We start from the raw sequence: 23,341 nt of genomic DNA on the forward strand, positions 1-23,341 counted from the left end.
CTTTAATGATAATTATGAAAGTATTACCTAATATGGTAATGACATACAAAGGCCCATAAAATTCAAAGTCCATTAAGATATGTATAAACAAATGTAAAAATTGAGATAAGATATTGTTCATTGCATTAAATATTCATTTATTACTCTTATTTGAGATCTGACTTAACCGTTAGAATATCTTTGACAAGTATCTTGTCTTTCCGATTATCGAACACCAAATACTAATAGAAGAAGACATTGGAGAAGAAGTTAGCTAAGAGAAATATTATATGTTCACCCTTTTGTAGGTACATTTATCTTCTTTTAGCAATTGGCAATTCCATCTGAGTTTAGATTGTCATATGATCAACCGGTGCATTTTCTTGGTAGCTACGTAAATCATGGAAAACTGGAATGGCTCGTTTGTACATAAATTGAAACTCTGTAATTTCAAAGGATGATCCCAATTTATTAGGTAATGGATGTGTTTTTTTTTTGTTTTTTTTATCAAAATTAAAAATCATAGCTACTGAGATCCAACTTTGAAGAGGCCTACATAATATTTTTTAGCGATGCTAGATATAGATCTGAAGGAATTGAACAATCTTTTTTTTTTCTTTTGATCTCCCATGTAATCCTGAAATTCAACCACATGCACAATAGACCAGACAAGTACTACAAATCATTTCAAGTTGTGGTCCAATCCATAATTAGCGATGTGATTCTTCAGATGTCCTACTTCTTTTTCAAGTTAGCAAAAGCTGTTCCATCTTATCTCTACGTAAAGTCTTTTTTGCTATCCTTATCGATCGATGATAAGAGACTTCACAGCTTGTGTCACCACTCACCACTCTCAATCTAAAGTTGCTCTGATCACTGCCCTTTTTCCTGAACAAAGCTAGTTGTTGTTCATGTACAATGTTGCCACCGACTGTGGACTCTCATTCATAACATACATGCTCGTTATTATTTGGTGATGCCTATGCCTTGTGTGAGTCATGCTATTGAATCTCGAACGTATTATTTATTCCTCTAATCTCTTTTTGGCTTTTCCTTTGTTAGAATTTTGCATTCTAGCTAGCTTGGAAATTTAACGAGTTGGCGCTGTGATTGCTCACATAAATCTGATAATGTTCCAAATTGAAGCTGAAGGATTGAATATATGATATATGCTAGGAAAAGTGTTTAAGGTGCGGGGTTAATTTCACCACACCCCACGTCCCAAATTTCCCAATTCTCCACTAATTAGATTCCACCGCAACTCCCTTTCCGGAAATAAAAAAAGACAGACTTACACAAATAAAAAAGAAAAAAGAAAGTCTACGGAAAGGAAAATAATCAGAAAAAACAAAGGTAAAAAAAGTTAAAATGGAGAATAATTTCTTAAGTATGTATGAAAAAAAAAAGTAGAAATAGAACGTGATAAGCGGAGGAAGAAATGAGATAAACATTAGGAATTAAATGTGGTAGCGGACAAAGTGTATTATGAAGAAGTTGTGTGTTTCAATTATTCAGTGGCTGTCACGTGAGTTGGCTTATTGATGCTTGGAGTTAGAGAGTGCTATTGTAGTTTGGTTCGTGAGAAATAATGAGGGATAGGGCAAGGCTGGGAAATATAATATGCACGAAAACTGTTTGATAAACACATGTTATTCAAGATTCATAGATAAAGAAAATATAAATACGATGAGATTTATAATATAATAAAAAAATGAGAAGTATTAAAAAAATAATAAGGTGTTTAAAATAAATTAAAAATGATAATGATTTATGTATATTACTTCACATGCACATTCACTTCGGACATCATTAAGTGGGGACCACATACCTCACTCTCAACGTTGAACTTTTGAAACTCTTTATTGATGAGTCTTCATCGCGTGATCAATCCAAGTTGGATAGTCATAAGGCCTGCATTGGTGGTGGAGCACACCCTCCTCCAACTCGATCTTGAAATCTCCGTCACCAAGTTTTTTAGCCTTCCGAACTAAGAATAAAAAAGATAAAGCATATATATATATATATAAGGTCCACTCTATGCCTTTAGCTTAGACATATCCCACTGCCAAAACTAGCTAGCTAGGGCCATCTCTTCGTGTGTGTTATGTCCTTCTTGCTAAAGTGATTGTTCGGACCAGGTTGAAAGATTCTTTATTTCATAAAATAAAGACATTAGTGGGGATCCTAATGAGACAATAGCATTTGAATTAATTTGGAGGGCGAATAGCCAAGAGAAGAAATGTAGAGCTAGAACAACTGGATTGCATAATCTAAAATTACTATAGACTCAATCAATCTTCACACGATATAATTAAAAATTATAGTTATATGTTGCATGAAAATTTATTGGGACCATAATATACTAGAACTTTAGATTGTTGGTTAAATTATTGTCCAAGGTCAGCACTTGTCACCACCTATCATCTGGTTGAAGGAAGACATTTCTAATAATTGGTTTCATTGTTGCTGGCCTTCAACAATATTGGATTTTATGTTGAGTAACCTCATCGAATATGATGGCCCTAACTCAGCCCCAGCTGTAATGGACATGATAACTAGAATGCTATTGGTTGCTTGTATGTTGAATCATACTTGTCCTTCGCTACAAAAATTAAAAAGAAAAAAACTTTGGTAGGTGAGAATATATGATGCAACCTCCGACAAACTGCCAAAATGCATATCACCATCTTTTCGTATTCTTTCTATTTTTGTTACAGCAAATTGATCACCTTCATATAGACCTGCACGTTCATGCAAGGTAACAATTCGGTATGCTAGACCATGTATATATATACCTTACGAGGTTTTTCTTTTTGATATGTTACTGCAGCATTGCAACTTAGGCATATATGTAACAAAGATGTACAGATAATTTGGATGTTGACAGTTGTAGACTTGCGGCTATTTTTACTTTAATTAATATTTAATACATACATTATGGTTGTGTTATTTAAATATTAAGATAGAGTAAATTTACCATTACAATTGCAATCATGTCTCTGTATAGGAGTTTCTCACTTTCTATATGATACCCGTAAAGGTATCATATACTAAAAATAGCTGTTAATATTATTAGATGATAAAAGTTTAATAATTATTTAGTAATCGGCAAGCAATAAATATTCATGAATAATTAGATTAGTTCTATTAATGAAAATTAAACTGATAATAATATTATAAGTTTATATGGAGAGAGGTGTGTAAAATACAGAGAAGAGAAAGAGCAAGTGAGAAATGTATAAGAGAAAGAGACCATCCTTTAGAAAATGAAGGGAGAAATTAAGGAAAATCGAGGAAGAAAATGAAGGATAAATTAAGGGATTTGACTCTCCTTTAGAAGAAAGTAATAAGTGAGTAACTCACTTTTAAAGAGAGTAACAAATCTTAATTGTTAGTACTTAGAGAGAAAATCAATGATTGAAACTCTAATACATTAATGATTTGTTATATATATATATATATATATATATATATGTGTATGTATACCGTTGATGTTTTCATCAATAATTGAAATTTGTTATTATACTCTTTGGAATGAGTTGTTCACTTTTGAGGAATCAAAACAAATTAAGTAAGGAAAAGAGGGAGAAGGATGAGAAATTGTTAAATATATAGGTGCAAAATAGAAAGACGAAGGGAGAAATAAAAGGAAAATTGAAGAAGCTGAGAGGAAGATATGCAATAGAGAGAGGGGAGGAAAGAGAAAAACTTGATATAGAATACAAAATGGCTAACCTAGCTAATAAATACAAAATCACATAAAAATACGTTTAATTATATATTTGACCATAACTTGAAATTTGATGATTATATGTACTTTCAAGCAATTATATATCACTTTTTATATTTTTATTTATTTTAGTAGTAATTTATCACCTTAAAATTAAGATATATTTTTCAATTTTATTATCATTTTTATTAAATTAAATGACATAATATAAATGAATTTATATTATACATTTGATAATTTTATTTTATAAAAGATGACATTTGATTAGTGTGAGAGGATGCACTAATTTGGTCATAGGAGAGGTAAAGGATTTTTTTAATAAAATAATGAGGATAAAATGAAAACGAAAAGTAAGAAGCTTAGAGCAATTCTAATTCTAATGGGGAGTTGTTTGTTTTGATTCTTAAAGTTAATTAGCTAGCTTGAGAATATCATTGGAGAAAACGTGCTTTATAGAGATCTTGTAGAATGATATTTATATATATAGTTACAATGAATATGTAACCTTTAAAAAATAATTTTCTAAGTCAAAATGAGGGTGTTTTTGAAAGTGGAGAGATAAAATGACACTATATAAAGATATATGTTAAGACTCAAGTTAGATTTTACCACCAGAATTTAAAATAATGACTGTTCTTAAATCTTATGTGATAGAAAGCAACCTACTAAAAAAGATTTAAGAACCTAAATTAAATTCTTGCATTGAAAACACTCTTATAAACTCAAATACTACATTAAGTAGCATTTAAAAAAAATGTTACAACCTTGTAAAATAAACTCCTTTACCAAATGATTCCATTTCAGTCCAACAAGCTTTAAAGCAAATTACACAAGTAAAAAACAATTTCAATAACTAATTTTATCAAAACATTGATAATTTAATAAGTTAACTTAACATTCTTTGCTAACTCCAATAGTCTTTTAGCTTTTCGGTTAACTTATAATTTTTCCATATACTGTATTTAACTTTTATCATACACATTCAATTCAATCAAAGCTTATAGTCACGTTTTCCACTTTCAACTAGCTTGAAAACTTGTGATTTTACCATTTATAACCTTAATCAAACGCATTCAATTCAATTAAAAGCTTATAATTAACTTTTCAACTTTTAGAGAGTTTATATATTTTCCCTTTTAAAAAAAAGAGAGTTTATATTTATTATTTTAAAAGTAAAGATCTATTATTTTAATTGGTCCACTCAAAATTAATGTGTCATTATATCGCTTTTAAAATTTATTCTTTAAAGATCTTATGAATAAATTAATTTAAACGATTAACGTTGTATAATCCTTTTTTTAAAGCTCTTAAGTATTCAAGATGTATTTGAAAGGTGAATAAGATTCTGAAACTTCCCACTATTCGTTTTGGAAGGAGCGTTATTAAATAAGTTCACGAATATTAAGAATTTTATTCGCTGAAAATACTGGAAACATCAAATTTAAGTTTTATTGTAGGCTCTTGCCGCAAAGTTTCCAACAATCACACTCAATTGAATGAATTCATAAGTTTGTAATCAAGAACGTCATGGCAACTAGAACTCAGCGTTGGACCAATTGATCAGAAGGGGAAAAAACAAAAAAAAAAGTGTAGGACAAAAAGTTGCATATTATATTTTCAAAGCTTAATGGAGGTTGATGCTTCTTCCCTCCATAGTTTATTCAATTTGAATATCTACATACATTTGTATAGATTTAAAGGGATCTCTATCTTTATTCACTTGTTGCCCCTTTTTGTGACAACTGCATAGTCTGCAGTCCCTCTTTGCCTCTCCATGGCATTCTTTAGGAATTTGTCAAATCCTTGCATTTGTTCCTCAACGTTGTTTGGATACCACTTCAAAAATAATTTCATAAATTTACATTTAATTCTAAATTTTAAAAATATTTTTCAAAGATTTTTATGTTTCACTTTCTTTTTTTGCTGCATATTATGATGTTTTACAAACAAATCTTGATTTCATCTTACTTAATTAAAAATTATTACAAACAGTAAATTTGATATCACTTTTCAATAGATATCAATAATTTCATACGAATAAATAATTTGAAGTAATTATTTTTGTAATATTTTTGTAACAATACATGTAGAGTGACTTAAGATAAAGGTAGAAAGGGTGTAAATTGCTTTTAGAAAGAAAGGAAAAAAAAAGTGTACGTAACAGTTTGAAGGATTATGCGATACCTGAATTGAATAAACATTGATTTTATGATTAGCTTAGTTGAACCCTCAAGCACTATTAAATTTTAGGAAACTTGAATGTTCTTCGATTTTGGACGTATTTGACATTGGTAAGTAAGTAGCAATGGCTCTTCTGAGTTTGAAATGTGTTCGCAAATCAGCATGCAAAATGGACAAAAACACACATCTAGGAAACGGCACAACAGACAGTTTACGTGTAACAAAGCTATTCTTTCGAGAGAAAAAAAACACCAAGACCTTTCATGCGCTACATTTGACCTTTATTCTTTTATATTAACCTTAATTGCTCGTAATTATCATTTTCATGTCTATTAAACAAACGGTAATACACCGAACATAAATTTATTTAATTGAGGCAACTGTAGAATATTAAGATTGAATAATTCGTGGTACATAGTAGTACTATGGAAAATAAAAATAGCAGTAATCCGTAATTAGAAGGTGAATAGAGCGGTTGGGGGAGTTGAAAGAAATTGAATGCTGCCGGCCTACGATTCATTGCGGGTGCGAGGTGACACTTCTTTTTCTATTGAAAAAGAAAAGCAAATTAAAATTCATTCCGATTTTGCCCATGTTTAAGGAGCTTTAATTTGAATTAAGCAAGGGCGTGCTGGTACTTTAGACAATTCATCTGAAGAATTAGAAATGGACCATTATTAGGCCCAGTCTCAGGTTGCGATTGCTAATTTTGATGCCCGAAACGCAACTACGTATGAGGAAATAGCAAGTTAAAAATACTAAGGTGGAAGCAGAATTAATGTGATTCAACAAGTCCAGTGCCAGTGGTGCAATGCAACAAACAGCATGAATATTGTTTGTTTCTTTTTCTTTACTTCAGTGAGCAACATAACATAAAATACAACAAACGCTCTTCTTATCTTGAAAACAATGGCCACCTCTCAGGGTGGTAACAGTTACAGAAATGCCAGAACCTCTCTCAAACCACACGTCAAGTCAAAGCCTTCCCAACAACGCCGTAATAGCACCGGCTCCGTCAACGGCAAGGAACACGCTGCTGCTGGTAAGCTCTTTCATCATCTCTCTCTCTCTCTCTTTGAGATCTTCGTTTCGTATTTTCCCTTTTCTGATTATTTGTATGCATTTCGGTGATCGATAATTATCAGCCACGCGTTAGTTTCGTGATTGTTTGATAAGTTCGAATTCCTAGTTCGGAATTAATTGTTTTTCTTCTTCTGGAGGAAAAATAATCTTTCAGGATCCGTTAATTTGGTAAGAGAAATCCGTAAATAAATGCATGAACAGACGCGCGAGTGTTTATTGAAGCTTAATTAAAAGTAATGTTAGTGTTCTCACTTTGGTTTGGTCCTAACATTCACGTGCTTATTATGTTTGGATGAAGTTCCCGGAAGAGTTAGAGTGGCTGTTAGATTGCGGCCACGGAATGCAGAGGAATCGGTGGCGGATGCTGACTTTGCTGACTGTGTTGAATTGCAGCCAGAGGTATAGTAAATATATCCCGTAACTTTCTTAACATCTTGTTGCTTGTTTCAGAACTCTCTTCTGGCTGCTGTTCGTATCTTTATGCGGTTGTTGGATTGTTAATCGAACTTGTTTATCTGGCTCAATTGCAGCTCAAGAGGTTGAAACTTCGGAAAAACAATTGGGATGCGGATACTTATGAATTTGATGAGGTGCTCACTGAATTTTCATCACAAAAACGCGTTTATGAAGTTGTGGCAAGGCCTGTTGTGGAGGTGGGTATTCATCCGCCAGTGCTTTGGGTTCAAGCTCTAGTTATTTGTTAATCAGGTCCGTTAATGTGTGAGGGTGCAAGAGCAAGTGGTTTCAGGATCTCTGGTGGAAATTTAATTGCGTTTTTGTTATCAAATTGATCGAATATGCTTTCATGTTCAGCAATTAAAAGCTAGTTTAAGTGATGTGGGTTCGTTGTGTGAATTCTTGCTTGGGTTTCCCTACTTTCTGGAGTTCATCATTATTGATTTCCTCAAGAATCAATCTGAAGGCTTTATATTTATTTTGGTGCATGCATTTTTATCACTGGAAAATTTGGAAGAGTATTCATATTTAAACAAATGTGAATTTGGGAAACAATGCTCTTACTGTGGAACTTCCTTTTATTTCATGATGACTTACTTTGACCTTCTGCAGAGTGTACTGGATGGCTACAATGGGACAATTATGGCGTATGGGCAGACTGGTACTGGTAAGACTTATACTCTTGGACGACTTGGAGAGGAAGACAATGCTGCACGTGGAATAATGGTGCGGGCCATGGAGGATATTCTTGCAGATGTTTCTTTGGACACTGATTCAGTCTCAGTCTCTTATTTGCAGGTACTTTGCAATGAAAAAGATTTTGCTATATCTTTCTAATTTAGTTTCAATGTCTATGATGTATGAGGTTTCTTAAACTCGTTGTTCAGCTTTATATGGAGACTATACAAGATCTGCTTGACCCTGCCAATGATAACATAACCATCGTAGAAGATCCCAAAACTGGTGATGTTTCATTACCTGGAGCTAGCCTAGTTGACATTAGGGACAAGCAGAGTTTTGTAGAACTATTAAGATTAGGAGAGGCTCACCGCTTTGCTGCAAATACAAAACTGAATACAGAATCTTCTCGAAGTCATGCTATTCTGATGGTAAATCGATTTGCATATCTTGCTAATGGGGCTCATGTTATTGTCTTAGGAGTTATTGTTCACTGTTCAATATTCCTATTTTTAATGTTGTTGGAGGATTGAATATAACTTTGATACTATAGGTGCATGTAAAGAGATCCGTGAAAGGAAGAGATGCGGCTCTTTCAAGTGAAAATGGCAATCATTCACACGTGGTTAAATCAATAAAGCCGCCTCTTGTTCGGAAAGGCAAGTTGGTTGTTGTAGATCTTGCTGGTTCAGAGCGAATTGACAAGTCAGGTATTTAATAAAGTGAATTTTGTGATCTCCCTAATTCATCTGTTTTTAGTGACTTTATATTATGAGAGGCTTTACTTTCAGGAAACAATCCATATTTCTCTCCCATCTTTTTCCTTTACATTTTATACATCTTGACATACAAATGCTTTGAGGCAACATGAAATCTTTCTAATTGCTGATTGATATAATTCAAACTTCCATGCTCAAGGTAAATATTGATTACCCAAGATGGAAAGCTATACAGTACTGATTCTGCTATTTTCTTGTTTTATGGTTATAAAAATGACAAAAGGTTATCAGGGAATTTGGAAAGGAAATATGAAATCTTGTCAAAATAAACTTGAATGGATACTTAAGAACTAAGCCTGGTAAAATCACCAGTTGCCAGTAACCTATTAGTTAGGCAATCCGGCTTGTTTTGCTTGGTACAACATCTATGCTGCTTAATGAGATCCTTACATTATTTGTCTTAATAGGAAGTGAAGGACATACATTAGAGGAAGCCAAATCTATCAATCTATCCTTGAGTGCATTGGGGAAGTGTATTAATGCACTTGCAGAGAATAGTGCACATGTGCCATTTCGTGACTCAAAGCTTACTAGATTGTTACGTGATTCATTTGGAGGTAAGATTCAGTGAGTATAAGAATTCATATTTTATCTTTGTTTATTTATTTTATAACTATAAAGCAGTAAGATTCTCAATTATGGCATGGTATGTAGCGGATGCTGACAGGTAAAACACTCTGGTAACCTGGATCAGTCACCTTTTTCTGCATGCAAGAATAAAAAATACCCCAATAAATAAATAATTATTCCGGGAGACATTCAATTTGTACATAGAGAACACATGGTGAAGTTTGGAACACTTTCGGTGTAGTAATCTTACATTTAAGAATAAATTCCTGACTCATAGTTAATGTTTGTAGATATACTTGCAGATAAATCTTTAAAAAGGGTTTGTGCTTAATGACTCATAAGTCACCTCTTTTTGAAGTACCATTGATATTAGAGGGAAATCTTGGGTTAGAAAATTCATAGATAAATCATTCCATTCTTGATTAGAGATATTACTACTAAATACATATTTTGTTGAAGTTGTCAATCATCTTTAAATTTTATGAACCACATCTATGTGGTGTATGTTTCTTGAAATCTAAAAGTTTTAACAGGTACAGCAAGAACTTCACTAGTCATTACTATTGGGCCATCTCCACGGCATAGGGGAGAGACTGCCAGTACTATAATGTTTGGGCAGAGGGTAGGTTCCAAATTCAGTAGTATTTTCTTGTTTCTCCCCCTACTTTTAAGATTATTGTGCTGAAATGCCCTATGTTCCTTTTGTTGGTTGGCTTAACCTCCTGTTCTTCTATTAAATTTTAAGTCCTCCCAGGCAATTTATCTTTGAGTTGTGAGAATATTGCATAGAATAATAAATGACTGGGTGCCTTGTAACCATTATGAAAATGCTGAACATTTGTGCCTCTTGTAGGCTATGAAGGTGGAAAACATGGTAAAGCTAAAGGAGGAATTTGATTACAAAAGCTTATCTAGGAGGTTAGATATAGAATTAGATAAACTCATTGTGGAACATGAAAGGCAACAGAAGACATTTGAGGATGAGATTGAAAGGTTAGCCACTGAAGCACAACATCGGATATCTGAGGCTGAAAGAAACTATGTAGATTCATTGGAGGTTGGCTCCATATCAATTTTATATATCTATGTTATTAGTATTGTGGTTTGTATGAAAGATTTTCTCTAACACAGTATCCAATTACATAGTTTCTGCTACAGGTGAATCCATAGTATCAAATTTAATTAGTCTTTTGAGATTATATTGCCTATATTGACAAAATATGTCAATGATTTGATGTTGATGATGTTCTGATACTCATTTTCCTTTCTCAGAAGGAGAGATCAAAATATCAGAAAGACTATATGGAGTCAATTAAGAAGCTTGAAGAGCAGTTTGTGATGAATCAACGAAAGAATGAGGAATCTCATATGAAATCGAGTGGAGAGGTAGTGGTTTTTACTATACTATATTTGTCTCAAGCTTATTGCAATAGATAAAAATTACTAAGACCTACAGAGTAGTGGACAATTTCTCTGGAAAACATAAAAGGAGGACAGATATGACCTGGGAAAAAGTATCATGTAAAGTTAAATCAGGATAAGGACTTTTGTAGCCTAACTTGTTAATTTAATGATTTTTCCCCCAGTAAGTTTATGATATGAATTTGCCTCTTGAGTTATGCTTAGGGCATTTTTTTCTCATAGATTTAAGGACAAATATTCCAATGAAGCCTAACTAAACTGCAACTTGTGAATTTGAAAACTGATATTAGCTCTATATGAAATAGTAAAGTTTGCCCATTTAGTTATTAGGGATTTTCTTCAATTGAGCATTGGAGCTCACTGGAATTATCTTTTCCTAGATTCCCAGAGTGTCTGCTGAGGAACTGGCTGATTTGAAAAAAATGCTTCAGAAAGAGACTCATCTAAGAAAAGCTGCTGAAGGGGAAGTAAACAATCTGAAGAATCAAGTGGCTGAACTAAAAAAGTCAGAGGTTTGTTTTCGTGCCTCCAATATTTATATTTTTCATTTGCATGTCCTCTTCTCTCCTTGTTGGTATCTGGATTAATTTTACACTGAAATGTTTATTGTAATAGGCATCAGGAAAATCAGAGATCTTAAAACTTCATAACATGTTGGAAGATAAGGAAGGTCAAAAAGAGAAACTTGAAGGAGAAATAGCAATATTACAAAGTCAATTGTTGCAGTTAAATCTTCAAGCTGATGAGGTAGGCTATATCAAAAGTGTACAAATGCCTCAGTTTATGGATTTTATCTAGCAGATTTTTCATAAAAAGATTATCACTTCTGCATTATATTTTTCTTCCCCCTTATTCTCATGGTTTTCAATGTGGAGAACTTTTGAATTTTTTGAATTTAACCAGTTAGTCAATTATGCATTTATTTGCCATGCATATTCATTTTGATTCACAAAAAAAATATCTGATCTCATTCCCAAAGTTTTTTTTTATAACAAAAAATGACCTAATATTTTTGTCATCTTTACTTTCTAAAATTTGTTTACAAGTTTTTATTTGAAATCCAGCAACTGAAATTATTAAATTACTGTACTATTTAATATCTTCAATTCAGCTTGGGCTCGATATGACTATGTCAAACAAGTGTCTATCTCCTTTTTTATATCTATTATTTTTGCCAATGGGATTATGGGAGACAATGGCATCTTCAGGCACTTGGCTTTGGGCTATATTTTTTGTAAGCTGAACTGAGGGCTAAACATGTTGGTTTCCTCATCTGTCATAAGTCATGATTTATGTCCATTTTCATCTGTGGGATGACTATTCGTTGGTTTATGGACCAATAAAGAAACCATGAATGAACTGTTTGTGTCCTTATGATAGCTATCTGCTGGAAACGTTTACATTGATATTGCAGAAGTTGATACTGCAGAATGTGAATGCAACTAGGTGAAAAGCTTTAGCATAGTTTACCTGTCCACCCCCCCCCCCCCCCACCCCCCACCCCACACACCCATTTTCTCACCAGCAGGTTTCGTTTCTTTCTTTGATGGTGGAATTGGAAAATTGACCAGCTTAAATAAAATTGTATTGAGACCATGTAAAAAACCAACATCATTGTTCTTTGCCATTTTTTTATCATTATGTGCACTTCTCATGAATCTTCATGTATGATCCTGTTCCAGAATTATATTTGGCTGATCTAATTGAAATTTATCCTGTAGACAAGACGACAACTTGACAGAGATGGGCTTGAAAAAGAAATGGGTGGTCTTAATTCTCTCACTTCTCAAGTTAAACATCAACAGCAAGCTTCAGGAAATGGAGAGAAACCCTCAATAGCCAAGCTCTTTGAGCAAGGTAGTAATTAATTAGAATATATCACTTGTCTTGACACAACTTATATTTTGTTAATGAGGAATTCTAGCGATATTCTTTCTGACTGAAATTTATTGGAAATCACCAATTTTGGTGAATCCCATATCTCATTTAATGATTTTCTCTTGATTTAGAAGGGGAACGCACCAAAATTTGTGATTTCTAATAAATTTCAGCCAATCAAAGAAAGTGTTGGGAGAGTGTCACTAGCACCCCTCTTTTGTTGATATTTAATAGATTATTGTGTCTATTTTGGACTTATTTCTTCCTGATAAAATAAATATTTTTACAGTGGGATTGCAGAAAATTTTGTCTTTGCTTGAAGCAGAAGATGCTGATGTGCGAATCCATGCTGTGAAAGTTGTAGCAAATCTAGCTGCTGAAGGTTGTTTTACCTGCTTTTTTTGAAATTCCTCATCATGCAAATGAATGGGGAAAAAAGTGAAAAAATAATGACCTGTAAATATTAAATCTTCTTTTCCTTCCTCCTCCTTTGATACATATCATATATTTGGCTTGGTTTATTGATGCACTTATTCAAAGAAGGAAATCATCTCCTTCTCAACTATGTTTAATTTATAGAACTTGGTGTTATAAGACTCATTGGCCCTTACATCTATCCAACTTGTTACAGAAACAAATCAAGGGAAAATTGTGGAAGCAGGAGGGCTCACATCCTTGCTTAACCTGCTTAAGAGCTCCCATGATGAGACCATACATAGAGTTGCTGCAGGTGCAATTGCAAATTTGGCAATGAATGGTAAACTTGTGTTTCCTTTTCTTTTCAACTAGTATTTTTATGAAATAAAAATATTTATTACTTAGTTATCTTTTTCCTGGCCTCTGCACCTTTATTTTGTCTTAACAGAAACCAACCAAGAACTCATTATGGCCCAAGGGGGCATTAGCTTGCTGTCAATGACTGCAGCCAATGCTGAAGATCCTCAAACCCTTCGAATGGTTGCTGGAGCCATTGCTAATCTTTGCGGCAATGGTAAACTGCTGATTTTATTCTATTTTTAAATTGTTTTTAATTGTCTGTGATTGCAATCAATCTCTGAGACTCGTTAATTATGAAAGATCCTTCTGGTCTGGTGAGGTGTAGGATAGGAATCATGGACAACAAATTTGTTGAGCCACCTGCTTTACTGCGTGTTTCCATCTTTTCTATTTTGGATGAGTAATATGACAAACTATAGAAAGAATCATTTGCTTTATTCTACCTATAGTATAGATCATACAACCATATTTCATTGTTGGTAACTTCTAGTAAAACTTTCCTCTTAGTTGATATTCCTGTTTTTGAAAGTAGTATGAATTTATGAAGCCATCTGTTGAACAAATATATTTCAATAATTAGAATCACTGTCAAACTAAATCTTTGAATGTTACATGAATATTTTTTTAAAAATCCAGCTGCTTGTCTTCTATAATATTTTTTGCCCTAGTTATGCCTGGTGAATGCTCTGAAAAATTTCATGTTGAAGAGTAAAGGAAAAATAAATATATGTTTGGTTGCCTATTTTGAAAATGCCATACAGTTGCTTTGTGAAGGGTCTCATTAGGCTGTACTGGATCATGGATATAGTTAAGTTAATTGATCTGTGGAGGCTGGGAGTAATTCTAGTCTAGGCATCATTTACTTGAAACAAAATAACCTGCTGCCACTAAAAGTTTGGTGTCCCTGCACTTAGATAAACTACAAACAAAACTAAGGTCCGAAGGTGGTATCAAGGCACTGCTGGGAATGGTCAGATGCAGACATCCTGATGTACATGCACAAGTTGCTCGTGGAATAGCAAATTTTGCGAAGTGCGAGTCAAGAGCATCTAGTCAAGGTAACCTATGTAAGCAGATTGCCAAGTCACATATTTTCATTGTGATAACATCAATATGTTCATTGAAATGAGACTTTTGCATTTAGCCGCAATGAAGGCTGTTTTGGGTTTAGACGTGGAAGCAAATTTTCCCACATTAGTTGTTCTGAACCAACTAGAAATATGAAGAAACAATATTAATCTCAGATGACCAAATTTTACAAGGCTGATCACAATATGTACATGTTAGGGAATTGTTATAACTTAGGAATTACAAGCCACAAATCTGGTCCAATTACAAGAAATAAGGAGATTTGTCCACATTATAATATACATGCTGCACTAAAATGATACAGTTTCCTCCCCTCTCATTTGTCCATAACTTTCGTATATCACTTTTCATTATTGCACCTTGGCATATTTTGGCTTTGCAAAATCATGCTCCATCGAGTATCAATTATTTCCTGAGTTAAAGTATTGCCACATCGTAATAGGGACAAAGAGTGGAAGATCTTTCCTTATTGAGGATGGTGCCCTTCCATGGATTGTTCAAAATGCAAACAACGAAGCTGCATCAGTTAGGCGTCATATTGAGCTTGCACTCTGTCACTTAGCACAACATGGTAAGTACTAACTATCTGTGAACTAGAAACTAAACTTTCACTGGGGTATGGCCGTAAGAGACTCTGATTGATGCATTCCAGAAATAAATGCAAGAGACATGATTAGTGGGGGTGCATTGTGGGAGCTAGTTCGTATCTCCCGAGATTGTTCAAGAGAAGATATAAAGACTCTTGCTCATCGAACACTAGTCTCCAGCCCCACTTTCCAAGCTGAAATGAGACGTTTGCGGGTAAATTACTGAAGAATTCTGTAGAGTAAACTAAAGTGGGGTGAAAGATCTGAAGACAAACAGGACTTTTCAATATTTTGGATGTATACTCTATAAGTATTCAAGCAGGGAGGCTTTTTTGTTCAGTGTTCTAGCTGAAATTCTAGACGAGCGTAACTGCGTAAGTGAGTTCTTGTATGTGGTTGATCCATCATTGAATGACCATAATTTAATCAAGTCAAAGTGGTGTCTTTCTTTCCGCTTGCTAGTGTCCAGCGACTGGGATGTAAATTGATTTGTATATTAAATAAATAGAGGTAAGGGTAGTTAAAGTTTTGAATTTCTTCCATGCAATAGCTTGTTGCCATTGATAGGGACAATAGTTGATTTGTTGATTAGTGATATGATTTGAATTGTTTTAACATAATTATGTTTATTAAAAAGTGTGAACCCTGTGAACATTTTTTTTCCATAACGAGTGCCCCTGCCAAGTTGCGAAATTCAATGTATTATTATACTATTCAATGCCTTTGATAATTTGGAATGACTTGAGTTGGTATGACAATAAAGGCATATGCGCCTCGAACATATTTTGGTTTAACAAAAGACAATGAAAAAGTAGTCTTTTAGGTAATACCGTAATAGTATATTATTATGGGTAAATACCAATAATTTAACTCAATTAATTAAATAGAATGTGTAAATATTATAAGTTTTTTTTATATTATTTTTAATTTTTAAGGATATAATACTATTACGGGTAAACTATATTCATTCTTTTTGAGATTAAAAAAAATTTCATTAATACTCTTATTGTTTACTATAATCGGACAAAATCTTCCTTAATTTATATAACAATATAGAGTGAATTTGTTTAAACCTTAAAAAAATTAAAATAAGTATATTTTATATAAGTATTTTTTAAAAAAAAAATAGATATGATTCGCTTCTTAAAATAAGTAAAAAAAAATATTTTTTAAGAAGAAATAATTTAGACAAACACAATAAAAAATAAAATACTTATTTTATTAAAATAAATATTTATTTCAACAAATAAATTTAAACAAACTACTCATAATATTGTATATCCCTTTTCATTAATAACTGTTTGATTTCTTGCCTAGTTTATAGATTGAGAGGTCATAATAATATAAAAATTAAAAAGAGAATGATATCAAATATTTCTTTTCGTAGAAGTAAAAAGAATATCAATACAATTTCATTAAATTTCAAGAAATATGAGTATAATTTGTCATGTTAGTTTTGGATTTGGCTTTGTCACTTGCGCAAAAGTTGAGTGTTTCCAATATTTTTTTTCTTTCCCTTTCAAAAAACAATTGCCATGTTAGTGGATGATGATGTCTGGCTCGGGACTGTGCCTGCTTTCATCAGATTGTTATCTGAACATGATATTTGTTCAGACTACATAAGGGTTTGCATCTGAATTTGATTGGTGTTTGCCAAAATCAAATTTGGTCCAATGGATGTTGAAATAACAACGAAAATATATATAATATTACTATTGTTGTCAAATGGGAAAAGGTAATGAAGACGTTGATGATCCTCAACCTGAGCGAATTAATCTATTGTTAGTCTATTAGATGGTAATGATAGACTAACAGGAGCTGTGAGTTGCAAGAATAGCATATCTTATCTGACAGCTGGTAGCTTTAGTATAATTATAATACGATCAATGGAGGGAGAAAATTTATCAATCAGAACAAAATACATCCCTTTTTAAAAGGAAACGTAATTTTCAAATTAATCACTTGTTATAATAACCTATGGTATACAAAAATGGATTCTTGATAATTATTTTGTCATTACATAATAGTTTTACATTAAAATCATGCATGTTAGTTCATGTGCGGGATTTACTGATTCAGGCATATGTGCATCCCTCTATGGCTCTATCCCTATGTATTGAAAAGAACGGGGAAAAAAACGCAAGGCCCGTGATATACATTTGGTCAATCTAGTGCGGGAAGTCAGCCAGATTTCACGTAGTGATTATTATTTTTAGAGTGTTGCTGAAAAGTATTTTTTAGAGTATTGATTAATAAATTAAAAAAAAAGTGTAAAAAAAATTATAAATAATACAATTTTTTATGTATCTATATTTGCTACGTCACAAATTCTAACATATATATATATATATATATATATATATATATATATATTATTTTTATTTCTCTTTAGAAGTGTTGTATATATTAATGAGTCTCCATCAAACATTTTTATATATTTTTTTGTTTCGCGGGCTGCTTATTTTATTACAAGTTTTCAAATAGTGAATGATTAAAAAATCAAAGTCAGAGGCAGTTTCTTTTCTTTTCTTTTTTGTCTCCATTAAAACAACTAGTTGATTGGCCCTTCAATGTGCTTACCAACTAGTTAGTAGTTAGGGATGCAATAATTAATAGATCCCTATAGATGAATTCTGTCACCCGGACACTGTTAAATGCTGTTAATCTGTTTACTATAATGTCAGGGTTTAGATTTTTTTAGAGGATTTTAGATTATTTTTTAAGATTATAATTTAACTGAAAAAAATATTGATATACTATTTAAATATGTTTGATAATTTGAATTTAATAAAAAATTATAATCTCAATAAAGGAGATAATTTTAATAATAAATATTTTTTTAGAGTTTATAATTAAAAGTAATAATACAATTTTTAATTCACTAGTATTTTCCTTTTTTATTTCTAATAATTGATTAAGTATAAAATTAATTATTGCAAACAAAATTTTATTTATAATTGAGTATATATATAAAAATTAATTTCTTTTACGATTCATTCCAAATTTCCAATATACACTAATATTATCTCTTCTCTAATGCTTTTGAATTAGGAGTGAAATAGAGATCGAGGAAAGAAATTTAGAAGGATAAAAATATAAGAGATACGTAAAAGACATGTTGTGACAAATAAAATTTAAAAGGAAAAAGTGGAGAAAATTTTCTGCACTTATATAAGTATAAATAATTAAAAATATTTTTTTAATCTATTATTTCTTCTTAATGTAAAATTAATTTATTATTTTTAAGAAATTAAAACAAAAACAATTAAAATAAAGGTATTATTTCCCTTCCATATCAAGTTAGGAGAATTTTTTTGGTCGCAGGTCTTATATAAAAATAACTTGCTTCTTCCTTTTTTTGCTTTAAAACAAATGATGGAAATTTTATATTTTATTTTATTTATATCATTTTATTTTCTTTCATTCCGTTTCTACACATGTACAAATAGAGATGGCAGGTCAGTTTACAACTAATTTAAACAATATCCCAAAACAATTAAGATAAGCTTACTGCCGAAAAGAAAAGATATGTTTTTCTTTCCCTAACAGTGTGGATGGAGAAATTTAAAATTATGAGAAATTTTAAATTTTAAGAATTTCAAATACTTCAATTGAAATTCTTTTATTTTCAAATTTTTGTATTTGGATAAAAAAAATTAAAATTATGAGGATGAAAAATATGTGAAAAAAAAAAGAAGATATGATTGGTGTGCTAGTTATACGTGCTTTTCTATGCTCACACCCAATCCATATTTTAGGAGCTCAGACGATGTTTCTTGAAGAAGACTGAAGACGGTAATAAGAGAATTTCAATTTCTCATCTTTTAAAAGAAAATTAAAATTCCAGATTTTTAGTTATTTAAAATTCTATTTTAAAATTTCAAAATTTTATATTCTTCATCAAAAATATCCAAATAATGAATTCTAAATTACAGAAATTTAAATTTTCTGATAAATTATTTTACTCATTATATCAGAACAAAGAGAGGGTTCCCAGCATGATTTGGATAGAGACCTGAAAACAGTGGTTAGAGAATAGAGGCTCAACAAGGACAAATAATTCGTTTAGATTAGACAAGCCAGCCTTTTTTTAGGGGAAGTGAGTTTCTTCGGTGCATGGAATCTTATTCTTTCTTAACGGGGTTTGGGTTTGGCTTCAACTTGAGCCTTGAGATGGGGTGAGAGGGTTTCAACATGAACGTCAGAGAGACAACGAGGGCGTGAGAGGGAGACAGGCTATATACTACGTTCGGGAACCCTGTTGGTTGTCTTGGTTATCGTTGCCTTTTTAATGAAAGTGTAGGTGAATTAATGCCTCGAAAAAGAGCTCTGATCAGACATTGCATGTGTGAACCAGTTGCCAAACTTTCATGTTTATCTTCTCCTTCTACTACTCCTACTATGTATGAGAACGATGTACTCTAACATGAAGAAAAAAATATCAATATAATAATGTTCTCTTTTTCTTTGTCTTACAGTATGTCTTAGGCGCATACGCTAAGAAGTTAAAGAAATCATTTTTTTTATAAAAATAATTTATTGCGTAAAAACTACAAAGAAACTTATTTTATGAAAAACATTCTATTTTTATCTTGTTACTAACTTGTACTATCATGCATGAGATACTGATAAAAATAAAGTCACATTAAATAGTTTTAGAATGTCTTAGAATCTGAATGAGAGATGTTGTAAGAATGGTAGTTAATATTTATCACTTAATATCGTACATTAAACCCTAATATTTTTATTCAATGAAGGCAATTACAATATTTTTTAACTTATATTAAAATACTTTATATATTAAGAGAAAAAAAATACTATACATTAATTACCATTATAAAAAATTTATTAATTTTTAAAATAATTATCTTAAAATAATTTAAATGATAATTTATGATTGAAAGAGTTTTATGTCCTAAAATGTATAGATATAAACATTAAATTTATATATATATATATATATATATATATATATATATATATGTATGTTAATTCGAAAATAACCTAACTAAGATCATATATACATATGCTCTTTATCAACTGCAATTCGTCAAGAAATTAAACCACTTCCACTATTCACTAAATCCATCACACAGTGCGCGCACATGTATTAATACATCTACCATAACCTCAAAGTGAAACAACAAAAAAGAGACGTTACCTTTCAATTCAGAAATATGAGCAACCCAAAACGCTGTTCTTCGGTTTCTAAACCTGATAGAAGACGCCCATATAACAACGAACAGAAAACAACGAGAACAAGGAATGCAACGAATACCAACCTGCAAATGTAAGTTTTCAAACACTTACATTAAGTGTTGAATCGAAGACACAACATGCAGTAGAGAATATCTTCCCCCACTGCGTGGTTCTCTTAAATCTTCCTCCTCATTCTCCTTTGCATTCGTTCCGCGTACAAACTATTACTGCTGCTGCTACCCAGTAAATAACTAGTACTGCATTTATTCACCCATTCTTGTTTTCTCATAAATAGAATAAAACTAGCCCACGATTCATCCATGAATTTAATTACAGTCTCAAAATACACGTAAACATATGCCAAGTGACTCACCTAATAATCAAAACGACAAACAATAGAAGCTGAATGGCACGTTGGTTCGTTCAACTTAATATGGATCCACTATTCATTCCCTACTAACTAGCTTTTTCGCAACACGACAGTACAGTTTGGTGAATCTCTTGCTACGTAGTACGTACGTACCCGATCCACCCCCAAAAAGCTAAAAACAAGAGGCATTAATCAAGGAAATTAACCAGGCAACAGCGATTGATGGATAGATAGCGTTTCACTTACACCAATGAAATGATCCACAGTCACAGTATTGTTACTGTTGCATCATCGATCAGCAGTAAGGAGAGCGACCCGTTGCCCAGAACGTCTCCGTCGACGGCATCTGAACCGAATTCAGAAGATTCGGATTCAAACCATGGAAAAGAGGCGCTGTAGTAGAATCCCCCATAAGCTGATGAGGTGCCTGCGATTGACCAACGCCACCGCCACCGCCAGGTGACCCAATCGAACCTCCTCCCTGAAGCCCAATCGACGGCTCCTCATCTTCCAAAGGAAGCCTCTCATACGCAGCGTTGCTAAACGAAGCTGACATGATAACCACAGGCCCCGAAGCAATCAGCGCGCCAACCACGCTTCCTCCGACGACTTGTCCTTGTCCTCCGGCTAGGTATATGGTCAAACCGGAGGCTTCGGGAGGCGCCGGAGGTGGGAGGAAGGATCCGGCGAGGGACAAGATCTCGAACCTGCCGTGGAGAGTGACGACGGCGCCGGAAGAAGCAGGTTGCCTCAGGGTGACGTTGGTGACGGTTCCAGTGCCGCTCATGATGCAAACCCCTCTCTGGCGGCGGCGGGCGAAGGCGGAGACGCTCTCGACGATGTCGCAGCCGTCGGCGACTTCCATGACGTGCGTTTTGAGGGCGTTGGCGCTGTCACGCGTGATGATGATGGGGGGCTTGGGCTTGTTCTTGGATCCGGCGGGTCTTCCTCGAGGTCTTCTTGAAATTTCGGTTTCGGCGGAGCCAGCACCACCTTCTTTGCCATCGCTGTTGTTGTTTTCTTCGCGTTCCCTTTTGTGAGCTGCGAGGTTTAGGCCTCCGCTGCTTCCACTTTGCTCGTCTTCTTGTAAGGAGTGGAACTGGTGTTGTTGCTGTTGGTGGTGGAGGTGGAGATCTCTTGCTGTGTGGAAAGGAGGTGGAAGAGAGTGACCATGTGCTGTAATAGGATCCATTTCTTCTTTTTTTTTGTCTATGAGTAATATACAAGAACTAAAGGAAGTGAATTCAATTGGAGAATTCCAATATATATCTTTATATATGTGTAATTGCAATAATTTTGATGGGCTTAAGTTTGTTGCTAATTTGAAGTGATGCAAGCAGTAGAGGACTAACAGCTAGCTTCCTATATATTAAGTTGAGTAGTAGTGATGAAAGGAAGGAAGACAAGATATGAGATTGAAATTCGCGAGGGAGGTGAATTGGAGGGTGATAAAATTCAAGTTCCTCTTCAGGAACTGCAAGAATGGTGACCGAGGAAAAAACAAAGTAGAATCAGATGTTGTGTGATAGGTTAGGGTTAGATTGAGAAAATAAATCCAAGGTTTCCCCAAGACTGCGAACTTATGGGCGGTGCATGGTCCCCACATCTGCACTACACTTGTATTTCTTTATTAGACTTTTTTTTTTTATTCATCATATTCGTGTCAACTATTAACTATTTGATGATATCACATATTTATTAGAGAATTTGATTGATTATTTTTAATATTTTTTAAAATCATATTATTTTTATTCTTATAATTTAAATTTAAAATCTTATTTAAGAGGAATAAATTTAATACTAAAAACTTATTAGTTTATTAGAGTCATTGTGCATTTTACCTTTTAACACTTTATTTCCATAAAAAAATTCCTTCAATTTCTCTACAGTTTTTTTTATCATATATATCACATTTCATATTTTGTTGTTTTCTTTCTTCTTTTTTCTTGTCTCCTTTGACCTCAAAATACAATGTACATTTATAATTTTTCTTTCTATTAAAAATTGATATTTAGACACTCAAAAATATTACTTGACATCCACTGAAAGAGATAAAAGAAAAATATACAAATACAATAAATAATATAATATGGAGACAAATAGAGAGAAATGATGAATGTTAATTAAGTGTCTAAAAAAATAGATATTAAAAAATATTATTCATTATTATTATTATTATTATTATTATTATTATTATTATTATTATTATTATTATATATAGGGGAATACTAATGCACACACACCATTTTTTTAGTATGAGTGTATCAACACCATAAATATTTATAAAAAAAAAAATCATTGAAATCACTTATGTTATTAAGTTTAATGTAATAATATTATAATAATTTATGATTTAATTTTAAAATAATAATTTCTCTCTTCTCTTCCAATTCTATCAACAATAAATTTTCAAACACTTTCATATGTTCTCTCTCATAAATATTAAATTATCAATCTCTCTCATCTCTCATCTATCATCATGATATAAATGTATTATGAAAATTTTGTATTATAAATATATATATATATATATATATATATATATATATATATATTAATTTAT

At 32.5% G+C, this 23,341-nt stretch overlaps 2 protein-coding genes across 4 annotated transcripts; one reads left to right on the forward strand and one right to left on the reverse strand.

The window, feature by feature from the left end:
• The first annotated feature begins 6,393 nt into the window (after nt 1-6,393).
• Nucleotides 6,394-15,742, forward strand: LOC100801510 (kinesin-like protein KIN-UA). 3 transcript variants are annotated; one of them, XM_006590478.4, is made up of 19 exons: nt 6,394-6,932; nt 7,272-7,372; nt 7,504-7,626; nt 8,042-8,227; nt 8,317-8,538; nt 8,661-8,817; nt 9,294-9,443; nt 9,990-10,078; nt 10,310-10,513; nt 10,729-10,842; nt 11,259-11,390; nt 11,494-11,625; nt 12,600-12,735; nt 13,046-13,138; nt 13,388-13,513; nt 13,622-13,747; nt 14,448-14,600; nt 15,065-15,193; nt 15,275-15,742. In XM_006590478.4, exons 1-19 carry the CDS (start codon nt 6,800-6,802, stop codon nt 15,433-15,435), a joined length of 2,667 nt encoding a protein of 888 aa, XP_006590541.1. In that variant the 5' UTR covers nt 6,394-6,799; the 3' UTR covers nt 15,436-15,742. The 3 variants fall into 3 exon arrangements, with proteins under 3 accessions (XP_006590541.1, XP_006590542.1, XP_040862497.1); XM_006590479.4 differs by having other exon boundaries at nt 6,399-6,932; nt 14,448-14,591; XM_041006563.1 differs by lacking the exons at nt 6,394-6,932; nt 7,272-7,372 and having other exon boundaries at nt 7,551-7,681.
• A 4,575-nt stretch (nt 15,743-20,317) lies between these two features.
• Nucleotides 20,318-22,473, reverse strand: LOC100802044 (AT-hook motif nuclear-localized protein 24). Its single transcript, XM_041006564.1, has one exon. It carries the CDS (start codon nt 21,968-21,970, stop codon nt 21,074-21,076), a length of 897 nt encoding a protein of 298 aa, XP_040862498.1. The 5' UTR covers nt 21,971-22,473; the 3' UTR covers nt 20,318-21,073.
• Nucleotides 22,474-23,341: the final 868 nt, after the last annotated feature.

The sequence above is a fragment of the Glycine max genome, chromosome 11, assembly GCF_000004515.6.
Source record: "Glycine max cultivar Williams 82 chromosome 11, Glycine_max_v4.0, whole genome shotgun sequence".
NCBI classification, from domain to species: domain Eukaryota; kingdom Viridiplantae; phylum Streptophyta; class Magnoliopsida; order Fabales; family Fabaceae; genus Glycine; species Glycine max.

What these genes read in the sequence shown, in the direction of transcription:
- LOC100801510 (XM_006590478.4), top strand. Translation starts at nt 6,800, where the DNA reads ATGGCCACCTCTCAGGGTGGTAACAGTTACAGAAATGCCAGAACCTCT. An exon ending in GTGTTGAATTGCAGCCAGAG is followed by an intron (nt 7,373 to 7,503) that starts GTATAGTAAATA and finishes GCTCAATTGCAG; the next exon opens with CTCAAGAGGTTGAAACTTCG. An exon ending in TAAATCTTCAAGCTGATGAG is followed by an intron (nt 11,626 to 12,599) that starts GTAGGCTATATC and finishes TTTATCCTGTAG; the next exon opens with ACAAGACGACAACTTGACAG.
- LOC100802044 (XM_041006564.1), bottom strand. Translation starts at nt 21,970, where the DNA reads ATGGATCCTATTACAGCACATGGTCACTCTCTTCCACCTCCTTTCCAC.